This window comes from Ceratina calcarata, unplaced genomic scaffold, assembly GCF_001652005.2.
Source record: "Ceratina calcarata isolate Rehan_Ccalc_2016 unplaced genomic scaffold, ASM165200v1 scaffold233, whole genome shotgun sequence".
NCBI lineage: Eukaryota > Metazoa > Arthropoda > Insecta > Hymenoptera > Apidae > Ceratina > Ceratina calcarata.
The window spans coordinates 102,625-124,890 of record NW_017145180.1 but is presented as its reverse complement, the minus strand read 5'-3'; the positions used below and the strand labels follow the sequence as shown (position 1 = coordinate 124,890).

Genomic DNA, 22,266 nt, shown 5'->3' with positions numbered 1-22,266 from the left:
GTCGTGATAATTAAAAATCAATATTAAATTTTTCAGAGCGCAACAATGAGAGTGTTAATTTCCGCCGCTGTTGCGGTTCTTTGTTTCTCTGCGGTGCTTTGCGCCGACACCCACGAGCACACTAAGGTCGTATGCTATTGGAACAGCACAGCCTTCGAACGACAAGGTAAATTCTCCTTCGTTACTCGTAAATCGTATCATCAATTCTAAAATGTTAAAATTATCAAACATTTTTTTTTTTATCTATTTCAGGACCAGGCAAATTCCAGTTAGACGACGTCCGCTCGGCTTTGAATCTCTGCACGCATCTCATCTACGGATTCGCTGGAATCAAGGCAGATACGTACGAAGTTACGCCGTTGAATCCGAATCTGGACACCGGAAGTGGTTACTCTTATTACAAACTGACCACTCAGCTGAAAAGAAGCTTCCCGGAGCTGAAGATTTACCTCGGCATCGGTGGCAATGCCGATCCAGACTTCGAGACTCACAAATACTTACTTCTCGTGAGTATCATTATCAATTAATTACCAATTATCAATTATAATTTTATATCCTATTTTAAACTGGTGTTACAAACGATTCCTCTGTACAGACTGAGACGTCCGAGGCAAGAACCAAGTTCATCAACTCTGTGAATCGTTTTCTCAACGACTACGACTTCGACGGTATAGATCTTGCCTGGGAATTCCCACCGGTGAAAGTGAAGAAGCAACGCAGTGCTTTGGGATCGTTGTGGCACGGCGTGAAGAAGACCTTTGGCTATGGTAAATTCAAGGACGACAAGGAGCAGGAGCACCGCGATGGATTCACGATCCTCGTACGCGACCTGAAAGCACAACTCAGGCCGAAGATGAAAGCCCTCACGGTCACTGTCCTGCCACACGTGAACAGCAGCAGTGAGTATTTATTTGCTCACTTTCGAAGCTCGTTAAAATTCATAACTCGTCTCGTTTAAATCCGTAGGATACATTCGGTTGTTATTCAAATCAGATTAAGATCCCTGCTTATTTATACGAAATTAGATAGAAATCGCGGAACGTGTTTGGTTTGAAATTAGCAAGGTGACACCGTTACCCCTGTGTGTCTAATTGGCCGGTGTCACGTTCTCTAAATATTAACATTTGGGGAAATGGAAATTAGATTTGCGATACGTTTTCACGGAAATTATCTCAAGGTTATATGAAGTACGTGTTATGCAAAGTATAATTTGTTTCTAGTTTACTACGATGCGAGACTGCTGGCACCGAACATCGACGCTGTGCACCTGTTCACTTTCGATCAGAAAACACCGGAACGTAACCCACAGGAAGCCGATTATCCAGCACCCATTTACGAGAGCTACGGACGCATCCCTGACGACAACGTCGACACAACCACTAGGTGAGAAATGCACTTTTTACAATACGGTAAATGCGAAGATTTACCGTATTGTAAATCTAGAGGAACCTGGATAAAAATTTTGCATTTACCAAAAAAAATTTCTTAGCTCCTATCGACTATTTTAACAATTCAAAAATATCCGTAAAGTATGAATTCATCTTCAAGGTACTGGCTGGAGAACGGTACCCCCGGCTCGAAGGTCGTCGTGGGAATCCCGACGTTCGCCCGTACTTGGAAACTCACCTCCGACAGTCAAATATCAGGTGTACCGCCCGTTACCACCGATGGTCCAGGAGCTGAGGGTCCTCACACGCAAATACCAGGCATTCTTTCTTATGCCGAGGTCTGCTCTAGATTGACGGAGAGCGCCGTGGGTCGTTTGAGACGCGTGGGAGACCCGTCGAAGAAGTATGGAAGCTATGCTTATCAGCCATACGACGCTGACAGCGGCGCCGATGGCATTTGGGTGGGCTACGAGGATCCCGACACGGCCGGGAATAAAGCTGCTTACGCTAAAGCCAAAGGCCTGGGTGGGGTGGTTATTTACGATTTGTCGTTGGACGATTTCCGAGGTGTCTGCACCGGAGATAAATACCCAATCGTCAGAGGTGCCAAATACAAGCTGTAGAAAAAGTTAGAGACTGACCAGTCGTGGCCAATTGCACAGAGTACCTCTTAAGTTCCTTCAACTTCGAAAAATGTATCTAACGTTCGTCGATCCGTTTGGCCACGGCATTCGCTATGTATTTTTTATATTCCTGATGCATTTCTATTTCTTAAGTGTCCGAACGATATAGGCAAGAATTGTTTTACGTAATGATGCAGAATAAAAATTCTTGAAACGTTCTCCATCTCGCTCATTCATCCATTCTGTCCAATAGGATCCAGGGAATAAATTTTTGTTCCGCCTGTAGATATAATATATATATATATATGTATGTATATATATATGTGCAGTCTATGAATTCGGATAAACACATTTGCTTGGGTGTGTACGAAAGGTTTCCTTGTAAATGGACTAGACTCGTTAAATATATCAAACGTTAGGAGTTATGGCACACGAGACACAGCTAATCCGTAGCCACTCATACACGTAGAAATGAAACAGTGTTCCTTGAAATCTCTCGCGCGTCCGTTCCTCGTCTGTACTTATCTGTACGCTCCGTCGTGCATCGTTCGAACTCAAGTTATCGTCAAATTCATTCGTGCACAAACAATGAAACGCTCTTCTTTTTGTTCCATTTGGTTCCAGTTTTTGTCCCCTGATTTGTTGTTCCACTGACCAAGAATAAGACCAAGGCGAGACAGTCGAATCGTTTTCCGGGACTGACTTGGAAATCATTATTTCTTTCTTTTTTTTTCTTTTACGTAGATTTCGTTATGACGAGTGGAATAATAAATCAGACGTTGCGACAGGCGAACACATCCTGCAGCGTAATACTTAGAAAATACTGGGCGTGGTAGTTGGAATAGCTTACACACTATAGTACAGTTATTAATTCGACGTTACAGTTTAACAGGGGTAGGGCACTCGTTACACATTACGGCGTTATAATATAATGAAATATATCATATACGTATGTACGTAGCGTTACAACGACACAACAGTTTATCCCTGATACTTATCCTAATCTACTCTGGCCACGGTCCACGTGAAGTATTAATTGGAACTCGTTCGTAAACTTTCATTACTCATCATCCCGGCGAACAATAGGATTTCACATGAGATATAAAGCAATTTCGGTTCAAGGTTCGTTTTGAAAATATTATTTATCCGGACCATTAGGTCGATTTTCTAATTAAATATATACTATAATGAAATGTGCAAACCTGATCTTGGCAAGTTTTTACGAACGAGTTACGATCGAGGACGATCGAAAGATTCTAAGCAGGAACAGGACACACTCGATGAGAGATGGCGATTTGTTGAAAGCAGATCTGCGACTAGATTACAGTGGTTTGGACAGTGAAAAAATAATTACGCGGACACTCTTTCACGTGACTTCCCTCTACGCGGTGAATATATATCGAGTGAAACGTATTTCTTTCATGCTCTCTGAGATGTCTGATCACGAAAATGCAACTGAGATACTCCCAGTCGAGGATACTCTCTCTTGCGTTCAGCGAAAATCAGTTGGTTTTTAATTAGACTGGAATGGATTTTTGGTTGACTGGTCGGAAGTTCTTGAAGGTACGTCTCCCTTGATGTCTCGATTCTGAAAATTTTCAGCTGCAAGCTTTTATTCGTTCAATTCGTCGCATACCCACGAGAACCTCCAGTTGTAAATGCATATTAATTAAATGCAAATCACGCGATTGGTCGTCAGATGTATTATTGATTTGAATTTTTGTTCGTAAACGAAATGAAAATTCAGGAACGAGAGTTCGTAGAAATTTGTATGGAGAACAAATGAAATCAGTTTCATTAGTTAAATGTTTCTTGGGGACGGAATTAGTTGTAAGGTATAAGCGTGTAGGTGTTAGAATTTCCGATTGCGATTTTTAATTCGGTTCGATGGTACACTGAGATTTTCGTCAGGCAACCCAAAATTACTTCCCAACCAAAATTATCGATTCTACCGTTCGGAATTTAATTATAAGCAACACTCTGTTCTATCGTCTTGCTCGTTGCTACGGCAAAGGATTTTTATTCGAAGACGGGGTAATGAAATTTGGAAATTCACGCGACAGACTAACGAAAGAGGACCTCTAATATCGATACTACACTCTTCTGCAATTAAACTGAATTTCATTATCGATTATCTCGGATTTCATATTTAATCGATCAAGCACCTATTAAGTTCCCATTCGTCGGCAAATATTCCATCGCTTCTTATCCAAATATATCTCTCTCGATTATCAACTATTGCACGATACGAAACATTTAAGCTCATCAAAAATTCATCACGTTCAAAATACCCAACAGAACATAAACGACTTACGAGAAGTTAGTGAAAAATTAGTAAAAAGAAAAGCACAACGATAACGAACAATAGACTCCTGATAAATGCATAAATAAATGACGAGATAAAATAATTATGCAAGGCTGTCGTTTATGTTTGAAAAAACGATAAAAACATGTCCTCCGGTGGCGATTTTACCAAACGGAAGCGTAAACGACGAAAGAAACTTCTTATTGTTAAACACGCGCCGAGTAACGCGTTTGTGCGGCCGCCAAATTGAAAATCTGGTGCTCAAAAGTGATCACGGCTCAAACCCTCCTCAGAGAATACCCATACATACACGACAATGATTCCACATATATTTAAATAGCTCTGAGAAGCGGACCAACCGTACGAGGTCGTCGACGTTAATAGAACGAATGATATCCTACCTAACACCGTCCACGTTTCCACTCCGAGCACCAGAGAGAGAGTCCGCCTGCGGCGTCTCCGCCGCCTACGCGAGTCTCTACATGACAGAACACCGTGTGACGTTGTACCTAGCGTCTTGGTCCACATTGTTCACGCTGAGCACACGGAGCAGCCTCTCCGTGTCCTTGCACGCGTGTTTGCTGGCCTGTTGTTGCTTCATCAGCATCATCGGCGCCTTCTTCTTCCTCTTCTTCTTGGACTGCGGCAGGGTCAGCTCGAGCATCTGCACGAGCCTCAGCCGGAACGGCCAGCCGGTCTCGTTGTGAACCTTGTCCCGGAAATTCGGCTTGTTGATCTTGCGCACGGTTTGGAAAGCGTCGTTGGCGGGCATCAGCTTCCTAGGCTGAGAGAAGGAATCGTGAACGCGAACCGGACGAGCCAGGGAGGACCTCTTCTTGGCCGGAGTCGGTGGCAGCGGCTGGTTCTTCATGGACCTGACAATGTTCGTGGTCTTGGGGTTCCTCAGGGCTCGGGTCTCGTCCAAACGTGCGAAGATCCTGGCGTTGTCCTTCAACGACGACGAGTTGATCGAGTTGGTCAATCTGTAATTACTGATACTGCTCTTTTGCATCAGATTATTGTTCTTCGCGTTCTTGACCAGCTTCAAATTATTACTAGTAGTGACGCTAGGATTGTTGTTGTTGTTGTTGTTATTATTAATGTGGTTCTTGTTGTTGTTAACGCTGTTGTTGGTAACGGTGGTCACGTGGCGGCACTGCTCGGCGCACTGCAGGCAATCGTAGTACTTCTCGACCGCGATCCGGCGCACCGAGAATCGTTCGTGGAGGTCCGCGCGGTTCTGACGCTCGCCCAACTGGCGAGGCTGTCGTCACACCTCCTGGAGATACTTCAGCGGGCACAGAGTCTCCCTGTACAAGACCTCGCCCTCCTTGCCCGTGTGGTCCGCCGATCTGACGTCCGCAGCGCAGCGCACCATCGCCACGCCGTCCACCTCTTCTCCAACCTGGATCACTATCTGAAAAAGAGAATAACGCTTTGGTCGTTAGTAAAAAACTGTCAGCGATTCTCCTCCCGCGGTGTATGTACCTGATCACGTAAGAGAGTGATCTGGTCGGTTAACTGCAGATTGCGAGTGACTTGAAGAGTCTTCTGGCCAGACTCAACTCGCATCACATAAGCGCTAGGGAAATAGCCGACTCGGCCACCCAGACACTTCCCCTTCCACCAATCCTTCTCCGACTTGTCGATCACCGTCACTTTGTAACCAGCCCTGTGTCAGAATTAAATCTCGTTGATACAACCGTCTTCCTTCTGGACTTCCAAGAGTCAAGAGTCGAGCTATTTTTCAAATGATTACTTCAGGTCTAATTCGTCGCGATGTCGCGCCTCGAAGTTGTACAGCACCACGTAGAGGTTGTTGGGGGGTAGAACACGTTTTCCAGGTGGATTTATGTGATTCTGGTTGTTGGTGTGAGGCGACGGGCAAGGGGAGGTGCTCGCCGATGAATAAGACTTCTCGTTCTCGTCGGGCAGCTCCATGCTGGACATCCTGATGGCACCTCGGACGTGCTTGGGTACACCATGGCCCTGACCGGGGCTACATGGTGCTGCAATCGGATTCCCTAAGTCATGAAAACGCATTTTCGTCACTTCTGAGGCCGACCGAATCGGGCCTACTCACATAATCTGTTGATGCTTCCGCTGTCCGAGTGTCTAGGCGGTGTGGACTCCCTCCCGGTGGTGTAGTAGTCTCGCGGTCGATGCCGAACGTGTGCCGTGCCCTCCGGGGAATCCAGGCTGAGGCTCTTCATCCTCAGATTTAATCTCTCGCGTTTACGTTGCGGGCTATGCGGCGCTTCATGTTCCATAATGAGCGATCATACGAAGTTAGCCTTTGCGATTTACCTCGGCGCTCGACATTGACGCCAGTTTACCAAGCAACGTTAATCGATAGCAAATAGAGCCTGTTTTCTTGCAGGGAGCAGTTCCATCAAAAAGTTTACCTACCATTCTCGATTACTTCGTTTCTATCGGTTGCAGAGGAATTTATAAGCGACGTTACTACGGTCTTGCGTAAGCGTAAGTTCACAGCAGGCAATGAAGTTTGAGGAATTTATGTACCAGTAGAAAGTGGAAAGAAATGCATAGTTCCAAGTCAGATGTATAGTTCCCGATAGAGTCATACGTCGATATGCGTGCACGGGACTGCGGTATGCGACCACACGTATACACAGACAACGTACAGGTATAGAATACTTTTCATCTAGTCTCAGACAGCGGGTTGGATTAATTTTTTCTTTTCACCCTGGCGATATTGTATATTTGTTTGGCGTCAAAGTCGAGGCTGGCAGTGAAAACACACACCCACACACACACACACGATACACGAATGCCATATATATATATATATACATATAGATATACGTTTGTACCACGGATGCACACAGAAAAAATATTTTTCTCGTCGACATCGACGAGAAAACAAATTCATGTATATTTTTTTTTTAGCAGGAACATTTAGAAAAAATTGAAAAAAGTGAAAAAATACGGGACACGACTCGCGCACGCGTAGAAGTGAAAGTAGAGAAGCTTGCAGGAGAAAATATTTTTATTTACAATATGTACATGGCTTCTCCCTCGTATCTTTTAATTTTTTCGGCACGTGTAGATTTACGCAACACGTGTTCCTTATTCATTTTCGTTCTTCCTCTATTTTTTTTTTTCGTTTTTTTTTTTACGTGAATTCTCGAGGAAGTAATAAATGGTAAAGAGAGGTGGGAAATCATCGTGTGGAACAATGTTTAATAACTCAGACTTGAATTTAAGCGTACACTTCCGTTGAGGTTTTATGTATATGCTGGCTCGATAGAACAATCCGAGATTTAATAAATTCGTTTCAAAAGAAACTATGCTAACCGGAACTGAATTAATTCGTGTTTCAAAATCGCAAAAAAAGTATAGGTAAATGTGCTGGGATCCTTACCTTTTCTGCATAGTCTTTTTTGAAACAGCCTGCGTTTAAAAAATAAAAAGGCTGCAAATAATTTTCACGGATTTTCGGTTTCACAATTTGGTCGTGCCGAATTCTCGATTGAAATTCGGCATTCCCAAAAAAAAGTCTAAAAAATATTCGGGTGGAAAAACTACGATTCGCTCGAGACTTAGGCTACCTTGCATTCACGTACCAAATGTAAACGTGCATTTATACTCGTCGAAAGTATTAAAAGGGTAGGACTGTGGAAATAAATGATCAATCGCTCGTTTCGATATTAAACATTATATGAAAAATATTCAAAAATAAATAATTAATTACGAACATAATTTTGGCCTTGCGTGTTTCATTAGAACAAAATTAAAAATAATTCCATCTTCCTCAGCTTCTTCTTTAAAATAACACCCAATTCCACAGAACTCACGAACTTCGTGTCTTCGATTCCACCCTTTTACAGTTCATTTCACAAAACGGAAGTCGTTCGATTATGTGAAAATTCGTGGACCGTTCGTCATCGTTTTTTATTGGCTCTTCGGTGGGGCGGTTGTGGCAGCTTTTGAGACGACGTCGACGGCTGGCTCATCAACACTAGCGGCTGTCCAAAAGGTCTGGTCGCGGACATCGACCCACCACTGCCACGTCCTGGTCGCAACGATCCTTCGATTGTCAATTTGAACTCACTAACGCCACTCCAAAGCGAAAGCTTGAAAAACCTGGCTCCGATATGTTACATTGTTAGTCGATCAAATCCCGCAACTTCCACTGCGCCGTTGAATTTGTTATTCTTTCTCTCTCATTTCGAACGCATTTTCAATTGTCTCCACGACGATTTTAGTTAGTCCATCCACTGTTACATATGCGATTTCCGAGAATTTTGTCGGTTCTCTTTAGGAAAAGCTTAAGTGTTTCGATATTGGGGATCTCGGATGATTGATCAACTTCGGCCGTGTGTTTCTGGCCCCTCGGTTAGGATTGATGAACCGGGATGATAAAGCTTCGACGAAAAACTGGGAAAATTGTTTTTCTCGATTGGGAAAGGGCCAAGGGGCGAAGTTGGGATTGCGGGTCCGCAAATCGCGTCCTCTTGAGAGCCCTCGAGCAGCCCGTGGCGATCCTTGGTAAGATTATCCGACACTCTCAACTTTTTCTTCCACGTTAGCACATCACACAATACCGTGACAAAAATATTAATGAAAAATTATCAATCGTTTTTTTTTTTGTGATGAATTAAAATACGCTCCCTGGCTGATGATCTCGCGAGGATAAATGATGAGGCCATCAGTTTCGTACGCGGGTTTCAATTCCCTGAGTGTGTCGGGGCAGAATAGAAGGCGCAGAGAAAGAATGAAGATGAAGCAGGAGAAGACAGAATGAGAGAGAGAGATTGGACAGATAAAAAGAAAGAGAAATAGGCAAAGTTACGAGTCATGTCCCTGGGAATAAGAAGCGTACTCTTCCGTTGATAAAAAGAATAAAAGAATGGGTTTACGTGCCACCTTGAAGCAGAGACCGTTCATAAGTTATTGCTACTCGATGGGCTCTCTTCGCGGTGCAGCCCCATCAAATTTCTTATCTAACTCTTGTACATTAAATACTGCTTTAAACGAAACAAACAGTATCTCTTCTAAAAGGTTTTCCACCTTCCTATTCATGAATCTCATTGCGATATCAATTAACATTTAAAAAATCCATACTTAAAAACGGAGTCACTTAGGAGACCTCGAACACATCTGAAATCATTCACGCTAGAATAAACGTTCCACACGTTTGAAAGTTTCTTTAGAATTGACAATTTACGTGCTCGACAAGTTGGACCATTCGTCAGCAATTTCCTTTCGTCACGGTGAGGTGCACCCGAAGAGAGGCACTTTGCGAGAGCCCGACTCTTTTGTGAAAACGCAGTCGAAAAAAAGTGAGTGAAAGAGAGAGAGAGAGAGAGAGAGAGAGGAGAAAAAGAATCGTATTCTCTCGGGCAATATCGGTCCGGCTTCAAGGTCGAGGGGAATCGGTGCTGTGCCTTACCAGAGGTGGACGAGGAACAGGGGTGGGAGGAGGCCCTCGCTGACGAAGGTGCTGAGGGATGATCTGCTGTGGGAGGCGTAGGTGGTGAGTTTGTCGAGTTTCCACGGATCTCGCCTGCCTGCTTCAGCACCTGGTATATGACGTCCACGTCTGCCCGCACGGATAGAGAGACAGTAATGCAAAAGCACACGACCACCACGTGGTGCCTTTCTCTTTGCCTTTTCTTTTTTTTTTTTTTTCTTAATTCGTTATCTCTTTGTTTCAACAAAAGCTTGGACCTGGCTCTCCGATCGGGAGCAACGGTCCCCTGGACAGCAAGCGTATTAACTTGCGGGGTGGTGAAATTATGCGTTAATACAGTGTACGTGAAACGGAACAAGTGTGTCCTATTTGCGTCGAATGAAACAAAGAAAACGATATGCATATTTATAGAGTGATTACTTGTGAATTAGAGGACACTTGTTGCTCACGGGAGCTGTGCTTCCGAGCCGGGAGCTGGGTCTCATTATCGTCAACTGACAGTGTGTTAGCGCCGCCTGTTCAGAGTCACCTCGCGCGTTAAACAACGGGAACGGTTAAACGAAAAATGCCATTTAATCGAGGAGAAAAATATGGAGCACAGCGTAGTTTAGTTTAATACAGTTTGGGAATGAATCCGGGACGTAGGTAGCCATGGGTGGTAACGAAATTGCCATCGATCGTTCGCAGGATGAGTTCGCTCTGACGTCAGTTCGAGTGGCGTTCAAAGGATTACGAGTATGGCCAAGCTTTCAATTAATTTCAGCTTAATCGCAGGACTCCTCGATACATTTTATTTGTCTTTAGTTTTGTTCAGCCCTTGAGCTTTCTAATATTGTGTCTCAGCGATTCTGAACAGGGAGAACCGTAACACTGACAGTCAGCCACCACACAGAACACCGGGTATACATAGAGAAAGAGAGTGTCCCCTTTTCTGAGTGAGGGACGCGGGAAGGTAGAAAAGCTGAAGGGCGAATGATCCGATTAAGTTTGGGTTAATTCGCGGTGGGAACGTGATCTCTGAACCGTTGCGCCTCGCGTGTATCGTGATTACAGGAATCGGCTGATCGGTGAAATATGAGGAGCAGAGTTTCGTGCACGGTTTCATCCTTTTCGTTTGCTTCCGGTTCATTCTCGTTGACAGACCAATCGATACCGCGCACGATAACGGAACTGATCTTTTGTGTGCTCTCATCTCGAGCCTCTGATTTCGATCTCAAATTAGCCGCCGCACGGCTCTAATTTCATCGAGCTCGCCCACTCTCGTCGAACGAAAGAGAGTTAATCGACAGAAATTTTTTTCGATAAACTGAAAATTGCCGAATTACAATAAATTAGATCGGTTCGATTGATCAGCGCGTCAATCATCCTCAACAGGGAGAGAGAAAAAGAGACAGAGAGAGAGAAAGAGAAAAAACAGGGAGCCCCGGCCGCGAGGCAGGGAGACGAAAAACTTTCACAAGCACACTGTAAACTGGTTCGTACTTACTGTGCTCGGCGATCGGCGTCTCATCCACTTGGGTCTGGGTCTTCTGACGGCGGAGCAGGGGAATACCACCGCTCTTCTTCGGCAGCAGACTCGGGCATGTCGCCGGCTGCACCAGATTGATGCAGTCCGTGTGAGCGTTCGCCTTGCAACCGCGACATCTGACACCTTGGCGACTGTGACCCCGGAGCACCTGGCCGCAAGCATCGCACGGGGTGATCTTCTTGTAGGTGTACTCGCGCCATGAATGACCTCCCTCGGACTCCAAACTTTTTCTGAAAGAAACATATTTTCCATTTGATCAATAAGAGTCTCGCCTCCTGACGATTCTTGAAATTCCTACAGCGTTTCCAAAAGCGATCACAGCAGTGCAACGATGGTTTACCTGGACATGGCGACGACCGTGGAGACGGCATGGTACATCGCCTGTTTCCCTCTGTGTCAGTGTGTTAGCATTCGCAAAACAAGGTTCCGGTTAATCGGGGACAACGTAGGCACGCCGATATCAAACGCGATAAGCTACTAACTTGTCAGCCGTCGGCGGGGTCGTAGGCGAGCTCGTCTTCAAGCTCTTGAACGCTTTCAGCCATTTGTGCTTGGTACTTCCGGTCGAGCCATTCGACATCTTCCGGCCGCTCACCCCATCCGGTTGACCGGCCTCCCCAGCCCCGAACAGCTCCTTCTGCAATACCGAAACGGGCGTCAGAGATAAAATGGCAGAAAAGTGCTATCGCTTCGCCAAGGGAATTCTTTAATGACCGCTCGATCTCGAATTATTATATGAATTAACTTAATTGACCCATACAATTTCCTCCCATTTCATTCGTCGACATTGAAGATGTCCACGAAGCGCTTTTTGAAGTTGTCACGGCAATTGAATATACGAAATACGATGTACTCGGCGCAGTTGTTGAATGGAATGCGATAAACATTTTCAATAGCTCTTTTTGCCGCGAGTCCAATTTCAGTACGTGATCTGAATGGGAATAGACCAGTTTCTGCACGAGTTGTTTGACGGCTCGTGCGAGACTGTCCGCTAAATAGATATCCAATGAAAGGGGAAGCCAGAGCGGTTTTAATGCGACTGAGAATTGAATTAATTGGATTCTGTCGGGGATACCTGATGGCTCGCGCCCACCTGACAATTTTATTTCGCTTATTTTAATGAACGCACGTGACAATGGACAATTTTCTTTTAATTAAAAAGTTACTCTCTGACGTTACGTCGGTATTATATAACTGCTGACGTAATCCCGTCAAATATAATCCACGGGGCGTATCGGTGTTCTCATTAATATGCAACCGAACCGATCAGGAAATGGTATAGAACGTAATTACCAATTTAGATCAAAGTATCTATCGACGATATCACCTGAGATTGTCATCGATTTCAAGCAGGCCATTGTATCTATTCTATATCGCTCGTTATGTATAACGCAAAGGTTTCATTCATGAAGAGACTAAAGGTGCATCGACCAGGCGGCCAAACCGCGCTTAACGTCAATTCATACTTGGATTCCCAATCTGGAAATACCGAATTGCGTATCCATGATAAAACAAATTTTCTCGTAAATTCGCTACATCGTCAATAAAGAAATACAGCAGGAGAAGAAGAGTAATCGTGGTCCCGCGCGTTTCCAAGCGTCATAGCTGTTTCCACTCACGCAGCTCCATAAAATCGTCGCACGGAGCGTGGCAAAGTGGCCCTCGAAGAGTCCATTCTGCCCGCCAGGAAAAGTCACTCTCCGACCGATTCATTCGACCACACATCACCTCGGGACACGTGCCGGGTTAACCACGCGTCTCGTCCCAGCCACGGGCCGTGCACCGACGAACACCCAGACACCATTCGTCACGTGTCCGAACACCATGCACAGCTGTTCCCGCAGGCTCGGTCGACCTAGCTTTCCCCGTTCCCGACCGTTTCACTGATCCCGCGGGACTATCACTCAGAGATCTCATCGAGAACGACCGGGCGCACTGTCCATCGACGGTTCCTAGCCGGAGGGCAACCGGGGAACGTCGCAGTTAAGCGCATAGCAACGGACACTGTCGGCAGGAGAGCGCGAATTCACCCGTGGAACGCATCCCGCGTCTCGTGGAGCTGCACCGACGGCCGCGTGCCACCGCAGGTTGCGGTGACCCGGATCCACGGCGGAAAGCGAAAGGGAACAGGTGTTCCAGGTTCAAGGAATGATACTAACGACTCGTGTGCGCAACGTTGTCCAGCCCATCTTAGCGAGGACTTAACCAGACTCCTCCTGCCACCCTGACCTAGGAGAGCGGACTCGAGGCCAGGAATGGATTTTCAGACGGCCGCCGACGTCGAGAGGGTGACCCAGTTCGGAGGGCGCATGTCGCGCGATTGCGCGCCGTATTTATTCGGCAGCGCCGCGTGTATCCGCAGCAACCTCGCGCTTCCGCCCGCTGTTTATGCGTCCGCGGCTTCCACGCACTCCAGATATCCCTAATCCCGGATTAACTTCATGCGAATTGACGATTGCAGAAGATTCCAACAACGCGATTATTTTTATTACCAATTCGATACGGATTTCGAGAATATCTAAATATTCGACCTCTGAACCTAGTCTGAAATACTTTAATTTTTTAAATCAGTAAAACGATTTTTATCAATCGAGGAATATCGATCAGACGTTTGAGGTATTTCAACCGAATTCGAATTGAATATTTCTAAAAATATTCAAGACATTTGCGAATATCGTATCGCAATAAGTTAAAGGAAAGAACGATCTGTTTTCCTTAAAACGTAGGAGTCAATCGAGGATCGGTCGATGCGGCAATTATCGATACCTAGACGGTGTTCCATGGGCTCTGGTATCTGCTGACAGGTCCATTAGGACGCGTCTTGTTGAAAATTTTAACAGAACTCGGCCCCAATATCGATCCTCACCTCAATGAATGCGCGCCAATTAAACGAGCTCGCTTCAATTTCTAATCTCCACGACTACGTGTCCAATTCCGAAGATCTATAGAGTTGCTCTAGTCTACCTCTCCTCGATGAATCAAACCGATGTACCAAGTTCGCAACTCCATTAGCATGTCGAGACAAAAACTGGCGACAATGTCGCGTCGCTGTCTATTTTAAGCGAATCGGTATAAGATTTTGGCATCCGTGTAGCAGTTCCAGGATCAGGAGACGTCGAGTCTAGGAATCCAGCGAATGCTTCACTGGAACGTTTGAATCAGGCCAATCGTCCACGGCAAGAACGATGCGCATGTATGCAAATCGATATCATTGGATATAGAACTGCAGACTCGAAGTCGCCAGCTCATATAAAAAGAAACAAACATCCTCGTCATCCCTCTTACAGTCTCTCCTCTTTTATTTCCTATCCTGTTATTCTGTTTACCTGGAATTATACGAGTTCAATAATTTTTTGTCGAACTTAAATCTGGATTTAAATCTATAGCTCCTAAATATAAATTTTCTGACTCCTTTCATCCTCCCATATTTTCTATTATTCTAAATTCTGATAATTTATCATTCGTACAACGTTAACATAATTTCCATTTTTTAAACACAATGTCTTCAGTACGCTTCCGTTAATTTCCATCGCGTTTCAAAACTTTTGACCGCGATCCGAGTATCGACAGACGCGCGTCAAAGCGTTCGAGCTGCGAAAAGCTAGAACGTTCCTCGAGGCACGTACGCGTCCGAGTTATTTTCGCGCCGGGAAAACGGGATTAGCAGTACGGATTCACGTCTTTTTGAACCCGTTTCCTTTTTTTTTCCTTTTCCCCACTTAATTCATCCTCGTCGGCGCACGAGTGCCCGAGCGCGATTTTCATACGACGGAGCGCGGAATTTCGTCTACACCCGTGAGTTCCCTTCGCGTACCGAACTCCTGCCATGAATGCTTTTTTAATGTCGCCCCAGCCGCTGCTTTTACCCTCGCAGTCCCATTGCCTGCGGCACCGGCTCTGTCTACCTGCTCCCTCCTTTCAGTAGACGCGTCAGGTTTTATTAAACGAAATTATTTATACCAGAGGGCTTGAATTATTTCTGCTCACTTTATACCAGATTCAATTGACTCCACAAATTAATTCTTCGACTTGCATGTATTATAAGTAGCTTACGAAAGCACACACAATTGTAAATTTACTCACTGCCAGGATACGGATTATAAAATTCTACGAGGGTGCTTCGTTGTAACCGAACGCGCGAGCTGCACGAAACTGTGATGCGGGCACGTGTGCAGGTGCACAAGCAAGGTGCATTGTACTTGTTCGCGGCCCGTGAAAGGGAACAATGGGAGAGGCTCGTGCTAATTTTAATCGGCTCAGCCACTCGACGCTCAGACTTCTTTTTCTCGCGCAGAGATCGACACGTTCCTCGTGTACGATTGGCCGACTCGATACACAGTCATTTTACCGTTCAGTACTCGAGTTTAGTCAACTCGTTAAAAAGAATTCTGCTGACAAATCGTCATCTTTTTTTTTCGATGGATTTGAATATAAATTTTCATCACTGAGAATGTCGATTTTTTTTTTATAAAATCTGCAGTCTTGTTGAAAACGTTTCTTAGGTTTTTCATATTTATTTTCAACGGATATAAGTGAAACATTTCCGGAATAAATGCGCTGAACTTTATATCTCCAGTGAAAAATTCTCTGCGTGACTACAAAAGCGAGTATCGAATTTTTATCACGGCTGAAAGGGAGCCCCGTACAAAGGAGCGGGGCTTCATCTAAAGGGGATCGGGACAACGGTGCGAAATCGGTGATTTCTCTCAGCGTTCCCCCTCACGGGGATCCGCCACAAATCCAATCTCGAAGTCGTGAAACGACTTTTTCCCCACCGACGACGTCGCGTCGCTTACACGTACAACGCTTCCTCCCTTGCCCGCGTGGAAACTTCCACCACCGCGGATGAAAAAAGTTTTCCACGAACCCCGCGCCTCTGTTTTCTAAACAAGAACAAGTCCGTTTTCGCGGAGTAAGTGGAAAGTTCTTGGCCCCGAGTCCCGCGGAACTTCGCCGCTCGCGCGATGACATTCCCGTGCAATTTTCGGGTGAATCCTCGATAGTGTCGCTAATGGCTACTCACTTATCGATCACGTTCCAATGAAAGATGTAAGAAGTTCGCAGAAAGTTTCGTAACTATCTACTGATAGCTGCGACTAAAATGATTTACAATCGCTAGCCAACGTTTCAGGAGTTACAGAGTAACCCCGGCTGCAGGGAATTATAGATCTAAAGCGACTTTGAAATAACCCAGAGAGATCTCCATCTCTCTTTAATATTTCGTAGCAAAGAGATCCTTTGAATGTTGAAAAACAAAGCGGGGCGATATTTGCGAACAATGGCGCACGTACCTGTGCTTGCACAGCTGCGAGGTATAGCTGGGCCTCTCCCAGCTCGAACCGCTTCATGGAGATGTCTTCCTGTAGCTCGGCCACTTTCGTATAAAGATTGCTTTCGGCGCTCCTGCAATTAAAGGGTAGGGGGGCAAACCGTTAAACGATCCCGGCAGAAATTAACGGTCGAGTGTTCCCGAGTCGGTTCTACCGACGCAGAATGAAAACCGTGCTGCTTTTGTAACGTGTTTACCTTCAATAAATTGAACCGAGGGAAGCGGAACGAGAGGTAATTAGAACGAATTCTTTTTCTAGGTACTAATTATTTCTATCTGCGTTTGCCTACCGGCTTATCGATCCACGAGCCAGCATGGCGAAGTTGTACCGCGATATTACTCAATACCTCATCCCTCTATTAAGTAACGGATTCCAGAGAAATATGTTTCAATTTGCTATCGCGAATGAAACTATTCTCGTATTTTTATTTCGTTTAAAAAAAAATATGGGATAACGTACTTTCGTTGCATTCGCGTGAAAGAGTCTAGGGCTTCTTGCAGTCTAGTGATTTCTTGAGTAAGATTATCGTGTTCCCGGCGTAGATCCTCCATCATGGGCAGAGTGCTGGCTCCTGTCGGCGCCAGCTCATCCCTTAGGGGCGGTATTTGGTTGATTCTCTCGATGGGAACCTGTTCCGGCGGTCCTGGTGCCACGAACAGGCGCCTGGAAGGCTTCTTTGAAGGGGTAGCGGTCGCTGCGAGGCTCCTCGCTAAAACCTACGCATATACGTAACAAACGTCTCACTCCCTTCGTACTCCCACATCGTGAATCAAGATTGTCTTCATATCTGAGAATTCGCGATAGAATTGCATGAACAAGCTCTGTGAATTGTACGCTCCAGTGATCATAAGCCGATCGCGACTTCTTAGTAACTGAACTGTGTGGGCTGATAACAATATATTCCACATACGAGGATGTTGTCGCCCACGGGACCGTTCATCCGTAATTCGTGTAACTCGTGATAAAACGTGGATCCCTGACATACCTGCAAGTCGTTCAACGGCGCTACGACTTGAGCCTCCTTGGCGACCGATTGGTAACGCTTCGCCTGCTCCCCCGCACATTCCGCCGCCGCCTCGGATATCCCGGCTACACACTTGCAAGTTAATCCGCACAGTTCCTCGTAGATCTCTGCTATCTCGCCGAGGATCCCCGGTAGGCATTGCGACTGGTATCGTTCGTTGATGGCATTCGTCGCCCGCAGTTGGAGAACGTACGCGTTGTGCGCCTCGTAGTAGGCGCGCTTCAGCTCCTGTTCGTTGCCGCCATCTGTTGTCAGTAAAGTCGCGTACGCCCGTTTGTACTCGCCGCGGGCACGCTGCAGCTTCTCCTCGCTCTTCGCGACCACCTGCTCGTAGGCCTCGCGATGAGCAAACACCTGAGAACACAAAATTCACTATGCCTTTTTTATGGAATCTTATGCTGTGAGATTCACCATGGAAGATCTCGCGATCGATTGATGTCGTATTAGAAATCAGACCGTACAAGAGAACAAAAAAAAAGATGCAAAGCATGTGAGGGTATCAGAAATTATCCTCTTGAAGCTGCGTCGCTGGCCTCAGGCTGGATCGTTCCCCAGGATTCGTTCTCCTCCTCCTTTGATCTCTTCATTTAATCTTCAATCGGCTGTTCTTATAAAGTATTGAATCGGTAAACGAGTGGATCACCTTTCTGGATTGGAGTTTCCGATGGAAACTGGCCTCCAACGTTGGCCTCGACAGCTGTTGTTGAAGAACCGCTGCTAAATCTAGGTGAGCCTCTGCGTCCGACTGCACCTGCCGCAACAGATTCTCCCAGACGCGGCGCATCCCTCCGGAATCCACCCTGGCGTCGCCGGCCCTGGTCCGGAACTCGTCGACCAGGCGCCGTACATTCGCTGAGTGGCTCTCCATCGCCGCGCCCAACTCCTGGGCGAACTCTGACACTGTTGACAGACCAGGAACCATGGGCTTTAGAACCAATTTGAATATCAGTTGTATCTAATCAGGTTAATTGACACTCGGCTAATTGTCGACCCGTCGATAATGATCAGCGAGTAGATTCCATGCATTTATAAGGAAAATTAAGGTTTTTAAATGTATAATATAGATAATTATTTTAAATAACAGAAATCTCGATTCAGATTTCTTTTATTAAATATTTCATCGAATACGCAGCGGTGAGAAACACGTGCATAAATCGTGTTAATTTTTTACCAAGTTAACGTACACATTTATCTCTGAATTTATCCGCGGAAAGCGTTGTTGCCTCGGGGTTGAACAACTCTCGCCCGGCGCACAATGCATTCTCTGTTCGTATCGACTGGAGTTTAATTGTTTATTGATACAAGAGCGATCTGTTCGTCGAAATATTTGAAGAGAACTCGACGTCTCGTGTACTCTGTTACCACGGATGTATCTGACATTACGCACCTCGCTGTCTACGGTTTTAAACGATCCCGGCCGAGGCGGGAACGAACCCAGGCAATGTTTAATTAATTGAATTGCTGTGGATTGAAACCTTGTTTGCTATTCGACTGGCCAATTTATTGACGCTTTCCCGCTTCTCGTTCGCCCAAACGCAAAAACGATTATCAGCCATAAATAGCAATAAGACCATGTGCTACCCTTTGGTAAAACGTTTTCAAACGAACATAACATTAAGTAAGAATTCTTGATGAATGAAAATAGAAGAGCAATTCATTGTGAAGTAGCATTTTAGATATTGAAGCTTTATGTATGTACGTCATATCTTTAGACTATTAAGGAAACGTCAGGCTGAAGTGTTCGTGTTTCCTTCGCATCAGAGAGAATTTATCGGACGGTAAGGATATTAAACGGCCGTTTGTCAGTGTCTTCATCTAGCAAGGAATATATAGATTATATGAGCGCCTCGTCGGGCAACACCTTGGCACCGTCTTGGGGGCCTTACAACGTGTGCGCTTTTTTTTTTTTCACGTGTTCAATGATCGCTACTCGTTGACGTACATCGGTTACTTTTAGCAGATTACACGGCCTGTTGCACGGCGCATATAAATCTCTGTAGAATTTCGTATCTTCGAGTGGCCAGGCTAACGTAAACTTGGCCTGCCACCGGACCTGGCACGGATTTTAATCTCGACCGCAACGCAAATCCACATTCTTATTTTCCCAGCCGTCCTCGTGACGCAAAAACCTTGCCGAAACGAAATATACGAGGATATTTACAAGCATTATATTTTAGCATTAACGTTCGATAATTAAATTTTAATCAAACCCCCCCGATTGTATCCATTAAGGAATTTTGAAAATAATAAATCAACCGGGGTATCAATTTAACTCGATATACAGGGCTCAGGTTTCGCTTTAATTTAACCATCCTTCGCATCGTTACAGCGGTTTCATAGCAGATGCAAGAATCGTGATTCACTTCGCGAAGTGATGAAACGGCGAAATTAATTTCAGCGAGGATAGTTTACACTCGGATACCCGCAATAACAGTTTTTGAGGCGTAAAAGAAAGGTTGCATGCATGGAATGTCGTTGCATTACTTTTCCCCTTTTATCATCTAATTTGTCGAGTTTCAGGGTGCACGAAATTCTCTCTTCCTGAAATTAAAATACAGACTGGCTTGTTAGAGAAGATTATAACGCGAAAAAGAAATAAAAACAGAATATTTTATGGGGATTCTTTATACTCAAGTCTATTAACCCTGCGGACCACTGAAGCAGAAATTCCGATGCCGGAGTCATTTCTGACCCAGACCGATATTTCACTAATGCATATTTGCGGTCGTCCGCGCAGCCACGCTTGCTGGAAAGACGAGGCACTTCGTACACACACTATTCCATCGCTGTGTGCGTTATCGCTCTTGAGACGAGACGCTCGATCGCGAGTCCCGCTACTCCGGGGCAATAAACTGAGAATTAAAAAAACATAAAAGTTTGTGATAAATAATCATAAAGGGATGAAATTTTCGACGTTCGAACCGGAAACGCTTCCTCTTTAAAATGCAGTTCGATTCATCTTGATCCGATTTCTAGTTCCAGAGATATTGTCACGCGAAGACGAGCATAACTCTTTCAATGCTGTTCTATCGTCGTCCTTCTCGCACGTCCACCGGCTCACGGACCTACCCTAATGTCTACTAACCAGTGTAAACACTCGGCTGAAACGTGTTTCAGGAAAAAACTAGGTCACTGTGTCAATAATATTACCGAACGCTGTGCGTAAACTTTGGGAACCTGTATCTCCAGAACGGATTGAGATTTCATGATGAATCAAAAACGATTCCTCTCGTTTTGATCTCCTGTATCTCCTGGGAGTGAACGTTAATTAAAAATTCTCACAATACTAGCATCGATTCTGATATAGAAGCATCGCGTGGGTATTGAATTCTTGCCACTTCGCCAGATCGTTTCTATCCTAATTGACTGTTTCAATTTTATTTTCTACAGGATTTTTCCGGTCGTTTAATTTTCGAACGGTGCTCCGTCAAAGAGCTTTAAAGAACGATTGGGACGCGAGTATAGAGGAGGTTGCATAGTGAAAAATTCAATTATTACCATTGACGTCGGCCGTCCTCGCACCCGGGGCTCGGTTAACGAGCACGGAATTGACATTCAATTACATGGACGTGTCTAAAAATAGGAAACCGACTTGATTAATTCCGTGACACGGCGAACTTCACGCCTCGGACGAAATAGGCCAGCAGCGTGACATCGCCGTCATCAAGTATTAATATTTATTCGCTGCAGTCATTTTTCTTGATTAAGGGATCGGGCAACGCGGTTAAATGTTAATCAACAAGTCTTCATTCCCATTTCCGAGTAGCTGCCGGCCCGAAACGATGGTTCCCGGGTCTTGAAGAATTTTTCAACGACCCCGTAAGTTCTCTGGGGGCGAACCGTGCCAGCGTCTCCGGTTGAAAGTTCGCCGCAACTTCCAAAATACAATCCACTTAACTCGTGTCCGATAAACGCTTCCCATCGGCTCCCATTTTAGGCGACGTCAAAATATTGTATTACCGTCACACGTATTATCCACTCACGAAAATTGCTCTCGCGAATAATTGAACGACCATCTTATACTTTAATTTCAGATATCATTTTTAATTTATATTAAAAGCAGTATAAAAATTTATATCAATTAATCAATCATTTTTAATAAATTGTGCAAATAATAATCTTTAATATTATTGATTGAACGTTTAATATATTGATAAGAATTCTACCACTACACGTGATTACAGATAAAACTCGGTATTACAAAAAAAATCGATGGAGGTAGAATAGAAGGCAAGAGTTTTTGAGAAAGTTCCAGGGTTATCTTGAGATTTCTCGTCTAAGCTGCGTGTTTTCATTACACCGGTTGTTTGTATACCTGTGAGCGATCAATGCACACGCGGGTGCAACGTGTACGGCGCGTCCCGTGTCACCAAGATAACGGGAATCGATTATCTACGAAGCTGCGTAAATAAACCCACCCTTCAGACTACGAACGGAAATTCTCCGTCTGCCGAGCGATTTCGATTCCACTGGGGTTGTTAAGTTCCTTTTCTAATACATTTTTCCAGTAATTGCATAAAAGCTGAATGGCTTATTAATAAGTACAATTCATTTTATTACGACGTCTGATAGATAGGGAGGATTTATAAGAAGGATAGAACTTCTTACAAGCAGATGCATTCTGATTAATC

General features: G+C 45.0%; 3 protein-coding genes across 9 annotated transcripts in view; 1 reads left to right on the top strand and 2 right to left on the bottom strand.

Annotated features, from left to right (window-relative positions):
- Nucleotides 1–2,229, top strand: part of Idgf4 (Imaginal disc growth factor 4) — a 7,264-nt gene extending 5,035 nt beyond the window's left edge. The window contains exons 2-6 of one of the 2 annotated variants that reach the window (XM_018020691.2): nucleotides 37–166; nucleotides 253–506; nucleotides 596–899; nucleotides 1,221–1,383; nucleotides 1,549–2,229. In XM_018020691.2, coding sequence (XP_017876180.1) covers nucleotides 46–166; nucleotides 253–506; nucleotides 596–899; nucleotides 1,221–1,383; nucleotides 1,549–2,011 — 1,305 coding nt within the window. In that variant the 5' untranslated portion in view covers nucleotides 37–45 and the 3' untranslated portion in view covers nucleotides 2,012–2,229. Of the gene's footprint in view, nucleotides 1–36; nucleotides 167–252; nucleotides 507–595; nucleotides 900–1,220; nucleotides 1,384–1,530 lie in introns of both variants that reach the window. The other variant, XM_026811667.1, reaches the window with a different exon arrangement.
- Nucleotides 2,230–2,294: 65 nt separating this feature from the next.
- On the bottom strand, nucleotides 2,295–5,352 carry LOC108622659 (uncharacterized). Its single transcript, XM_018020692.2, has one exon. It carries the CDS (start codon nucleotides 5,326–5,328, stop codon nucleotides 4,795–4,797), a length of 534 nt encoding a protein of 177 aa, XP_017876181.2. The 5' UTR covers nucleotides 5,329–5,352; the 3' UTR covers nucleotides 2,295–4,794.
- Nucleotides 5,353–5,573: 221 nt separating this feature from the next.
- Nucleotides 5,574–22,266, bottom strand: part of Stacl (SH3 and cysteine-rich domain-containing protein) — a 41,340-nt gene continuing 24,647 nt past the window's right edge. For 3 of the 6 annotated variants that reach the window (XM_026811666.1, XM_018020686.2, XM_018020687.2), the window contains 12 exons: nucleotides 18,279–18,535; nucleotides 17,597–17,989; nucleotides 17,071–17,327; nucleotides 16,573–16,684; nucleotides 11,764–11,918; nucleotides 11,622–11,672; nucleotides 11,240–11,511; nucleotides 9,733–9,882; nucleotides 6,400–6,573; nucleotides 6,076–6,340; nucleotides 5,805–5,988; nucleotides 5,574–5,733 (listed from right to left, as the gene is read on the bottom strand). In XM_026811666.1, the coding sequence (XP_026667467.1) occupies nucleotides 5,587–5,733; nucleotides 5,805–5,988; nucleotides 6,076–6,340; nucleotides 6,400–6,573; nucleotides 9,733–9,882; nucleotides 11,240–11,511; nucleotides 11,622–11,672; nucleotides 11,764–11,918; nucleotides 16,573–16,684; nucleotides 17,071–17,327; nucleotides 17,597–17,989; nucleotides 18,279–18,535 (2,417 nt within the window). In that variant the 3' untranslated portion in view covers nucleotides 5,574–5,586. The remainder of the gene's footprint in view (nucleotides 5,734–5,804; nucleotides 5,989–6,075; nucleotides 6,341–6,399; nucleotides 6,574–9,732; nucleotides 9,883–11,239; nucleotides 11,512–11,621; nucleotides 11,673–11,763; nucleotides 11,919–16,572; nucleotides 16,685–17,070; nucleotides 17,328–17,596; nucleotides 17,990–18,278; nucleotides 18,536–22,266) is intronic. The other 3 variants (XM_018020688.2, XM_018020690.2, XM_018020689.2) reach the window with 3 other exon arrangements.